This window comes from Electrona antarctica, assembly GCF_951216825.1.
Source record: "Electrona antarctica genome assembly, chromosome: 1".
Lineage (NCBI taxonomy): Eukaryota > Metazoa > Chordata > Actinopteri > Myctophiformes > Myctophidae > Electrona > Electrona antarctica.
Genome location: NC_136806.1, coordinates 27277761 through 27289115, shown reverse-complemented (window position 1 = coordinate 27289115; position 11355 = coordinate 27277761). Strand labels below are relative to the sequence as shown.

Sequence of the window (11355 nt, the reverse complement as noted above, 5' to 3'; positions counted from 1 at the left end):
AAACAAATGTATATCCTAATGAAGTAGTGAACATAGCAGATATGCAAACTTGCAATGCGGCCAGAAGCATGCAGCAACCCCGTTAACTTGAGCTTGTAGAACTGCTATTTTGCCAAGTTAACATCACATTTCTCTTTTGGGTCTCGAGCTAAATGTTTGCAGGAGGGAGATGTTGTTATCTGTGCTCTGATTGGCTGTGTGATGAGCACCAGGGCTCATGGCTTTATAAGCAGCAGACAGCGTGTGTGGGCGTCACAATGCACAGGACTCTCTGCTGCCTGCTGGGGAACAAGCGGACATAACACTGGACACGGGAACGCACATACTGTAGGAAACTTTTTGGATCACCAATCACCCACCGCGCAATTAACGCGGCCAATTAACGGACATTGCCGGACTAAAAAAACAGGTTGTTGCTGTTCCTGAACTTGGCATTGAAGTGACGTTTGGTGCTGAAGGTGAGTCGGAACTGCGTCGGAACCGCAGTGCGTGCTGTTGTCTTTTATTAGGGGCTTTGCGCGCAGACGGTAAATTGGTTGCATTTGAACTTGATTTAATTCAATTTGAGTTCCTCCAGCCAGCGACCCTGGATGACGCACAGTCAAACTGCAATCACATGACTTGTGCCCTACTTTTAAAACATATAGCCTACACATAGTTTTCCAATTTGTATCTAATTTTTTTATTTTATTTTTATGTTTTAGTTAGTTAGTAGCCTATAGGCTAGAGGCTATAGTTTTGCCCAGTTGTTGAGGATATGTGCAGGGCATGTGCCTGGACATTTTTGTCAAAATTATGGACATACAAATGGAGAATAATTTTATCATAGAAACACACAAAGAGGTTCTTTGAAGGTGCGGTCCAATTCCAAATGAACCATTACAGGTGTGTAACTCTGAGTTGCACCAAATGGGGGTCCTTGAAAATAAACATTTCAAGAACCACTGTGCTACTGGACCCATAGCAAATCAGTTTCATAGACTATTCTAAAGAAAACCTGACATTCATTGAGTCTTATCAAAATGAGAACATTATGATGTAAGAACAACATCTTAAGGACATATTGATGATGTACGCGACTAAAGTGGTTACTATCTGCAAAGTAGCAGATAGTTCATATATGATGCATACAGGTGCGGTGCGTGGCACATATTTATTTATTAAACAATATTTGACCTGTTAACATTAATAGTGCACAGTTGTAGGTAGGCTATTTTCTTGCATGCATGGAGCCTCCCAGTCGTCATGGAGCCAAATATTTTCTTATTGTCTATACGATTATAATATTTTTCCCATAACCTTGGTGCTGGATGAGAAACAATCATAAATGATTATGTTGTCTCACCTAACCTAACACAAGCAGGCGTATATCTCTTGGGTTATTGTTATTTCTGAAGATGGGTTAGGGCCTATTGTTGAAAAATGTATGAAAATGTATGTTTTTATTATTGTTTAAGACATTTTATTGTGATATAATATACTTTATTTGTATAGCATTTTTCAAAAACAAGTCAGCAATGGAAATTAACAAAAGCAAAAGAGCAATACAAAAATAATGAAAAAGAAAAGAAAAAAGAAAAAGCAGAAAGATGTTTATTCAAAGTAATTAAAAGCCTTTCTATAATAATGAGTTTTTTTAAGTATTTTAAAAGTGGACACTGAAATGGTCTATACCACTACCAGCTTTGTTGGGGGGGTCAAGTAAAACTTTGTCTGCTGATCTAAGATTACGGGTATAATTCAGATATATGTGAGGGGACAAGAGGTCACTTTCAAATCAATTCTGAACGACTGGTAACCAGTGCAGTGAGGCAAGAACATGGTCATATCTCTTGGTTCTTGTAAGGACTCTAGCTGCTGTATTTTGAACGAGTTGAAGGCGATTTACTTTTTGGGGAGTCCAGAGAAAAAGTGAATTACAGTAGGCTAGTCCAAGTGATTTGTGAGAAAGGCATAAATAAGGGGTTGTGCATCGTTGAAAGAAAGAAAAAAATCACATCCGTGTGAACTGAGTGGTGCAACTCCCCTCTCCCCCTACACCCCCCATCTCCCCCCTCTCTCTCTCTCTCTCTCTCTCTCTCTCTCTCTGTCTCGCATTAGCAGGCAACAGTGCAGCACTATCTCTCTCTCACTGTTTCTGGCACAACAGCGCCACTTTTGCCCCTACTGCTACTCATAGTCGCACACATAGGTTAGGACATTGCTGTTCCTTGGAGTGGTTGCACCACTCAAAAAGAAAGAAAAAGAAAATCGCACGCACGCACGCACGCACGCACGCACGCGCGCACGCACGCACGCACGCACGCACGCACGCACGCACGCACGCACGCACACACACACACACACACACACACACACAGGTCTACTCAAAGGGCACCTACGGACGGCTGCAATTCGAAACTGGCCCCCGTAAAATCTGAATCCCCCCCACCAGCCACCCCTTTTTCCCCTCACTGTATATGTGTCTTTTCCCTTTTTACCTCCTTTATGATGAATTCCTGTTCTGTTCTTTGGCTATATGTGTCTATTTGTGCGTCTCTAAATGTTTTGATGAATTGAACAGTTAACAGTCTTTGTATTGAGTTTGTGCTTGAAATGTATTGTAATTCTGCAAACTGTTAATAAATATTTCAATCAATCAATCAATCAATGCACCCATATTAACCACTTAAACCATAGGCCTATACACTACGAGTAGCATATTTAGTTGACTATGGAGTCCCCCAGGGGTCTACACTTGGCCCCTCCTTTTGTCCCTCTATACGCTAAAATATCTTCACCGAAATTACTGTAGCAATTAGCAAAAGTGAGCTTGTAGATTGCTAGGGTTCAAGTGTTTTTAAACCAAATGTATCAAACACAAAGAATCCTCCATGACTACACATATGTCCTGTCTAGTGTCTACTGCATCTCTTCATGCCACAGACAGCTTAAACCCTTAAAATCGGGAAAGCATCATTAGTCATTTTAGATTTTAGCGTTGGTTAATTAAAAATAGGTATAAAGCATACAGAGGACAGTTGCAACTCAAGTTCAAAAAGCCCTGAGCTGGTCATCAGAGCAAAGTTGTGTCTTTCATAAACATGGCTTTTAGCTGGGAGGGAATTCGTCCAAAATCATCAAGATTGACCTTCCCGTTTTATAGGCATTTTAAGTGAGGGATTTAATATGTAAAAAATCACAGCAATTATGCACTTCAACGTGACACGTTTTAGATTTTTGGCATGGTATTAGGTATGGGCATAAGTTCCCAGCAGCCATCGTGGACGCCATCTTGAAAATTATGACTTTCCTACTTTACTATGTTATTCAGCCTACCCAATAGTAAAATAATCCATTGAAAAAGCTCTTATATCAATTATTTGGGGTTTCAACCATGCACTGACTTATCTAATATTGGATTCTTTGCAAACGGACCACTAGGGGGCGAGCCCAACTTGTTTGCGATGGTTTTTGAAACCTTATGCCCATACCTAACACCTTGAAAAAAATCTAAAACTTGTCACAGAGTGCATAATTGTTATGATTTTTTACATATTAAATCCCAGTTTATAGGCATTTTAAGCTCCCGGCAGCCATTGTGGACACCATCTTGAAAATTATGCCTTTCCAGAAGTTATTTGTTCTTACATTTTAGTATGTTATTTAGCATACCCAATAGTAACAGAATCCATTGAAAAATCTCTTCTATCAATTATTTGGCGTTTCAACCATGTACTGACCTATCTAATATTGGATTCCAAGTGCACGATTTACATGAATTCCCTCCAAGCTATTTCACAAACATCACTGTCTGGTACAGTAGGTCAACTATATACACTGGTCTGTTGTCTTACATCTAACACGCTAATCCTGTTCCTTAACCAGTAAAACTGTTTAGAAACTCTTTTAAGGACTGTGAAATTAGATTATTTTTTTGTCTTGATTTTCTAATTTAGTGTAAATGGTAAAGCTGATTTTCTAATTTAGTGTAAATGGTAAAGCCGTCACATAAAGCTGTTCTTTCCTGTCTTAAGGTCCTTGCAGACTGGTGTGATTTTCTTTTGCAGTTTTTCCGACAAACGGAAGAACCTTTAATGTGGGTTATTTTGTTTTCAGGGTTTTTTTTAACTCTTATTTGCATGCATGCTGAATGTCACAAGATTAGTTTGGAGTCTTATTGGTTCAAGAAACTGAAGCCATTCCATATTTTATGTACAGTATAGGACCAAAGACCAACCTGAGGTGTGCAGTACCTTACACTCTATAGGGCAATGGTTCTCAATCTATTTCATGTCAAGGACCTCAAATTAATGTATCTGGCCGTGGACCCCCATCTGAAAATATGTCCTGCCAGGTACCCACATACAAGCTTTGTAACTTATTAAAATGAAAATACTCTAAATTGACAACACTAAGATTTTGTTTTGAAAATGATCTAGGCTACAATCTCACTGTTGTGAGATTGTGTAGATTGGGTATTGTAAAAAGCTGAAGTATGGCTTAAAGTGGTTACCGTAAACTCATTTAGCTGCTGGGGACCCCCTGAAACCCATTCAAGGGCCCCTGGGGGTTCCAGAACCCCATTTTGACAACCACTGGCCTTAGAGTACCTAAAGAGCTGTTCACATATAAAGATAACTATATTGTTCACCATTGTATTTATTTTATAGTTGGTGTGAAGTTCTGTGAACTCTGCTATATTTTACTATATTACTACAGTAACTTGGAGCCACTTGGGGGCTAGAGCGGTGGTTCTCAAAGTGGGGTCCGGGGACCCCTGTCCTTGGGTGGGTTCTAGGGGGTCCCCAGCTAAAAAATGTATCAATCATTTTAACCCCTTTATCCATATTTTACACATTGGTTATTCAAAAATAGCAGATGTACAAGCTCGCAGCATAGCACGAAGTGAGTTTGTGGCCTACATCTGCTTTTAAAAATATTTACAAAATATCGGAAATGTTTTGTTCCAATTTTTTTGTTTAACATACATCTTCTTCCTTGGCACTAAACATTTTCAGATGGGGGGATCCGCGGCCAAATATATCTCACTTTGGGGCCCCTTGACATGAAACCGTTTGAGAAGCACTGGGCTCTATAGACTCTAGAGTACCTTGGGGGCTAAGGGACAGCAGAGCCTCACTATACTGTAGTGTAGATAGATCGGGCTTTCAGGAATCAGAAGGGCCCCGGTTCAATCCTCTGAATCACTTTGCTGGGGTCAAATGCAGAAAAATGTTTCCCCTTTGGCCCTTTATTTAAGTTGTCAAATAAAAACACGTCATTGTGTTAATGACTTTGAAATTCCAATGACTAAGTCAGAATAGGTCAGCCTAGTTTTCTTTTAATAAGGCGGCAAAAAAGAAGAGGTTGAGTCCTAACGGTTTCCAATGTTTTCAGTTGACTGTCTCATACATTTTGGTTGTGCAACAATTTTCGGTCAATACCGGTATTTAAGTATTACATTTTAAGTTGTCAGACTGGATTTGTGACAGTTAAAGCTTATGTTCAGCCTCTACAGAAGTACATTTATCCACTTGCGCCTCAGCATCCATATAGACAACAATTGCAGATCTACTAGATGGGCTATTTTTGGCAAAGAGATTTGATGTAGGCGGAAAAAAGTCCAGTTTCTAGAGGGTTTTGTGGTTAATTGACTCAGTGAGAGTAGTCAATACGGTACAGATAGTACTCTCTCTGTCCCTCTCCCCTAGCCCTCTCTCTCTCTCTCTCTCTCTCTCTCTCTGTCTGTCTCTCTGTCTCTTTCTCTCTCACTCATTACTTATTCAGTTTCTATACATGTATTTATATTTATTTACGACAGCAAGAGCAATTCTTTTTACATAACAGGTTGATAACTTTGTCGCTGTATTAGTTGGGATTTTACTACTTGAACCTTCAGTAGTGAAGCGGACCTGAGTTGGCTCTGTACAATCTGCTCTTGTTTCCTCTGTGTGTGTGTGTGTGTGTGTGTGTGTGTGTGTGTGTGTGTGTGTGTGTGTGTGTGTGTGTGTGTGTGTGTGTGTGTGTGTGTGTGTGTGTGTGTGTGTGTGTGTGTGTGTGTGTGTGTGTGTGTGTGTGTGTGTGTGTGTGTGTGTGTGTGTGTGTGTGTGTGTGTGTGTGTGTGTGTGTGTGTGTGTGTGTGTGTGTGTGTGCGCAAGCCCCTGAACTCCCTTTCTGTTGAAAAGCCCTCAGGGGCAACTTCTCCCTTCTGCGTGACCACCCACATGACAGATACAGGAAGTCAGCCAGTTTGCCCAAAGCTTCATGCTTCATTTAGGAAGCAATGGCATCCCACGCTTCGCCACTAGGTACAAAATGGTACACAAAGGTCTCATAAGTTGGTGCCATCTGACATCAGATCTCGTGAACGTCCTATGATTGCTAGATATCGCGAGAGTGCATTGCTCAGATAGAGACAGGTCGGCAACAACGTCGATTTTCTCCTGTTTTGTCTCTCTTTTTTTAGTGAGGCTTTAGTGCTGTAGCTTGTGAAGAATAGGTTCAATATTTAGTTCAGTGACCATGCATGGGGCTAAAGAATGCGTCAGAAGCTGTGTTCATGTTCACTTCTCTCATTGGAATTAATAGACTCACAACCTACTCACTCGAGTCATCACTCATATGGGGTGTAATTCTAAAGTGGAGATTGGAGTATCTTGCTTTTCTATTGTTTGTTTTGGTTTTGGCAGTCTTTGCTGTCACTCGTGGACACTGTGCCTTCGTCACTCCCATTTCCCCAGTGCCTTGATGTTCTGTTAATTCACCTGTGAAGCTCACCTGCGAACTCCCTTTCCTTACATCACATAAAGTAAAAGGGTTAGGGTTAGTACTTAAAAGTGTACTTATTAAAGTACAGGACTTGAGTAAATGCACTTAGCTATACTTTCCACTACTGTAGAACGGTGTTCTCATCCCTGCTTTCTTTAGAGAACTACTTCAACACCAGCTTAAAGTTCTTCTCCTGTATTAAACTTATCAATCTTCCCATGTGTCAAACTTATATCTTATAATGTGAATGTTGTTTGCCTCAACAATGACTAATCAAGAATTGCAAGTGCTTTTGACATTCACAAACATCTTTATTGGCAACACAACCTTGGATATATTTGGATTCTGAATTGATATCCAATTGGTCCTGCATGAGCGCTTTTGTGCACTACTTTGTGTCAGACAGACAGTCACAGACTGAAAGTACAAAATAAATGATGCATATCGGAACGTTGGGTGTGATATGCAGAACATTTTGTCTTCCCTCTGAGGTAATGTTTGATTCGGTCCAAGTACGTATTATCTGCTCACTCAGATAGTTATTTACTTTTTTTGGGGGGAATTATGGTATAGAATTATGGTATAGAATTACCCCATGTTGTTCACCTTTGGCCTTATACAGTATGTCCTGACAATCTGAATAGAGGTTTTCAATGTTATTCAGCCCAAGGAGCCCTTAGTTGAGATTAAGATGAAGCAGGGACCCCCACTACATACTGTGTATAACGTTGAGTTGCAGATAAAACATTTTCAAAGATTTCATAGATAGCTTCATAGACTTGTTTGACAGCACGATGTGTGTTGGATTCTGTTGCTATCATTTGGACGGGGCTTTAATATGCAAAATTGTGTCAGACTCACATCCCGGGCATTTAAAAGGAACCAGGCGACTATTTGAGGCAGGGCTACTATTTTGAAATGCGTATATCTATTCTACGTCCGAGCATAGACATGGTAACGCCCCGCCATGCCTCTGATTGGCCTACCGACACTGCCCGTCTTGCCCCCATGGTCTCACCAGACTGTCCTCCGTGACGCGAGGTTACTCCATGGTGGGAAATAATACAAGTACAAGAGAATGACAGCTTGGCACGCCACGCACGACAGTAACTTGTAACTTTAATTTTTGTAGACGAGGCAAACTAATATTGTTTGTGCCGTTTGCTTTGATCGAATAATTGATTGAACACGTACGTATGTACTATGATTTGATTTGGCTGTGTACTAAAGTGTTAAGTGTTGATTATCGTGTATTAATCTAATTAAACTAATACTATTATACTAAAAAAAGATAAAGATCAAGGGAAAAGAGACCTGTTTACAGTACAATAGTGTTTCAATGTATACCAATAAACAGGCCAACGGTATAAACAGTATTAGTTTGCCTCTTCTACAAAAATAAAATGTACTGCCGCGTGTGCCAATTGCTGTCATTCTCTTGTATTATATCGTACTTGTATTATTTATTTATTTCCCACCACGGATTAACCTCACGGTATGTAAGGTTGTATCTTCCACATCGGAGGAAACTCTGGTAACTCAGTGTCGGTAGACCAATCACAGGCAGGCAGGGCGTTGCCATGTCTATGCTCGGACGTAGAAAAGATATACGCTTTGGAAATATATGGTAAGCACTTAAACCTTCAAAACTCAGTACTTGGTCTGCTCTTTTTTTCACCCTACACCAAACCTTTGCCAAACCTTTGCCAAAAATAGCCGAGTCCACAACGCCTCGCAGAGCTTGTAGATCTGCTATTTACGGCTGGTTAACCCTGGTTCTGCCTGGTTCACGGAAGTAATTTCTCTATGGAGAATAACATGGGGTCATCTTAAAATCATTTCTTATAAGCATTGTCGTCCAAAAATAAACAAAGCGTTATTGTCAGGGTGCTGTCTCTGTATCGTTTGCGACAGTCAGTCACTCATATATGACATTCTGCTTTCTAGCGAAAATGTAACTAATTCAATAGCAGTAACAATAGCGTTTTCTCTCAGTCAGTTGATTGAGTGAAACGGCCGGGATGACATGTTTTTTCAAACACAGTTTGACCGATATTGACGTCAGACTTCGGTGCTCTATATAATGTCAATGTCTATATAATGTCAAAACAAAATGAAATACCGGTACTCACATAACATAATGTTTGACCATCTTGTGGACTTCACATTATTTACATGGAGGTCTTTAAATACGTGACCTGAATACCGGTAGGTTGAACTCTTCTAATAAACGAATCGCAATGATTTACATTCGGACACTGACGTTACGTCTACACGATTGTCACACATTTCAGCAGATCACCAATTTCACGTGACACCGCCATGCTGGAGTGACCGAGTGAGAGTGAGCGAGTGGCCGTGAATTCTGAATTTAGCTCACGGGTCCTGAGGAGATGTTAAGTGGAACTCAGCACACAACATGAGGAATCGCGGGGTCACGGGGTCGCCTGTCATCACTTCGCGTCCAGATGTTGTTGACCTTGATGTCCCACTTGCAGAAACCTGCGTCATATTTTTTTCACACGTGCAGATGGGCTTCCTGTTTGTGTTTAATATCAGCAGCACAGATAATAACTGGTGTCTCTTCTACTTTCCCTGCAGGCCCCGTGACAGCAGTCAGGACACAAACCCAAGCCCCCAGGTCTGGAATTAGGCCCAGCGTGTGTGTTTGTGTGTTTGTGTGCTGTGTGTGTGTTTGTTTGTGTGAATGTGTGTGCATGTATATGTCTGTGTGCATGTGCTGGGTATTTCCCCCTGTGCCTTTGAGTTTACGGTTGCGTGGCCTTGAGTCATCGTGAGAGAGAGAGAGAGTGTGTGTGTGTGTGTGTGTGTGTGCGTGTGTGTGTGTGTGTGTGCGCGCGCTCTGTGAGAGGATGAGGGCTGTTATTGGCCTGCTGTTCCTCCTGACGGTGACACCGGCTGGAGCTCTGCGGTTCAGCCGGGACTCTCCAGACGACCCGGGAGCGAAGGGGACCTCCTCCTCCTCCTCCTCCTCCTCGGTCAACGCCTCCTCTGCGCCTCCCCTCCCGGTGCCGGCCGACGCGGGCCGGCCGCGCGGCGCCTTCCCCCCCATGTGCATAAAGCGCACGGAGATCCAGCTGGCCTTCAAGTACGTGAACACGGTGGTGTCGTGCGTGATCTTCGTGGTGGGGATCATCGGGAACTCCACGCTGCTGAGGATCATCTACAAGAACAAGTGCATGAGGAACGGGCCCAACGTGCTCATAGGCAGCCTGGCGCTGGGGGACCTGCTCTACATTCTGATCGCCATCCCTATCAACGTGTACAAGGTAAAGAAATACTGTAAAACTCTGCTAAATATCCCAATCTGCTATTTTCACCACTTTGGGTCCCGGGCAAACGTCTAATTTCTCTTTTGGGTCTTGAGCTAAAAGGATTGGGAATCGCTGCTGTAAAACACACTCACTCACGCACGCACGCACGCACGCACTCACGCACGCACGCACGCACGCACGCACGCACGCACGCACGCACGCACGCACGCACGCACACATGCACACACGCACACATGCACACGCGCGCATGCGCACGCACGCACGCACGCATGCACGCACGCACGCACGCACGCACGCACGCATAACATGCCGACATCTGGTTTGTTGAGATGCTAAATGAGGCAAATCATTTTTTGTTGGGTTTCTGGTAAGTATTAAAAAATACACCCACGAAGACACTTAACCACTTTAAACCTACTGGTGTTCTGATTTTTCACATATTTTTACATTTATTTAGCAAAATAGCACATTTACAAACTCACAACATGAGATGAGATCAAATGCTATCGGCAGGTTTCACCACGTGACACGGTTTTACGACAAAGTATAAAATAGGGCTTAAGACTTAAGCCCCATAATGTACCACTTAAGCCTTAAGTGGTAATTAGTGTAAAAAGTAATTGGTGGCATGTAAAAGTGAAAAAAGTAAAAGTGGAATGTAATTCATTTATAATGTCACTGCTGCCAGTACATTCCATTTATTCTAACCAATGTATCTTTCTTTGGCTTTAGTGTTGACAGCGTCTTTCCCATTAGCATGGGTTTGTGTTTATAAACCATGCATGCAGTATGGTTTTTCTATGCTTTTATTCATGAGAGGGTTTACCTTTTCAGTCCAGGTGCACACAGGCAAACATACAGACTTATAAGCCTAATTTATGGTCCGTCGCGTGGAAAAAGCGGCCGAGAATAGCAGACCCTACAAGCACACAACGTGTTGCGTCTGCGACATGTTGTGACCTGAGGTAAGCTATTCTTAGCGTGCAACACCGGCGAGTGGCAAAATATGTATCAGGAGAATCTCCCTCTTTATACCCTGCAACCGTTGATGAGATGAGTAAAACATTTTAGCATGCTGGTTTCTAAAAGCAGTCACAGACAAATCACATTTGAATTAAGCTTTTAACTACTTTTTACCAGACTGTTATGCCAAATTTGTCTTACCACCAATATCTGATTTTCATTCAGACTAAAGCGAAATATATATTTTTTGCATTTTTGCAAATCCAAAATTGGAGATGTAATGTTCATGCAGATCACGGGAGTTATACGGGCTGTAATCAGCTGTCAGTCTGCTGATTGTTCAATC

General features: G+C 41.9%; 1 protein-coding gene across 1 annotated transcript in view; it reads left to right on the top strand.

Annotated features, from left to right (window-relative positions):
• Positions 1-289: 289 nt before the first annotated feature.
• Positions 290-11355, top strand: part of LOC306923213 (endothelin receptor type B-like) — a 21290-nt gene continuing 10224 nt past the window's right edge. The window contains exons 1-2 of the mRNA XM_079501239.1: positions 290-458; positions 9352-10040. Of these exons, the coding sequence (XP_079357365.1) occupies positions 9624-10040 (417 nt within the window). The 5' untranslated portion in view covers positions 290-458; positions 9352-9623. The remainder of the gene's footprint in view (positions 459-9351; positions 10041-11355) is intronic.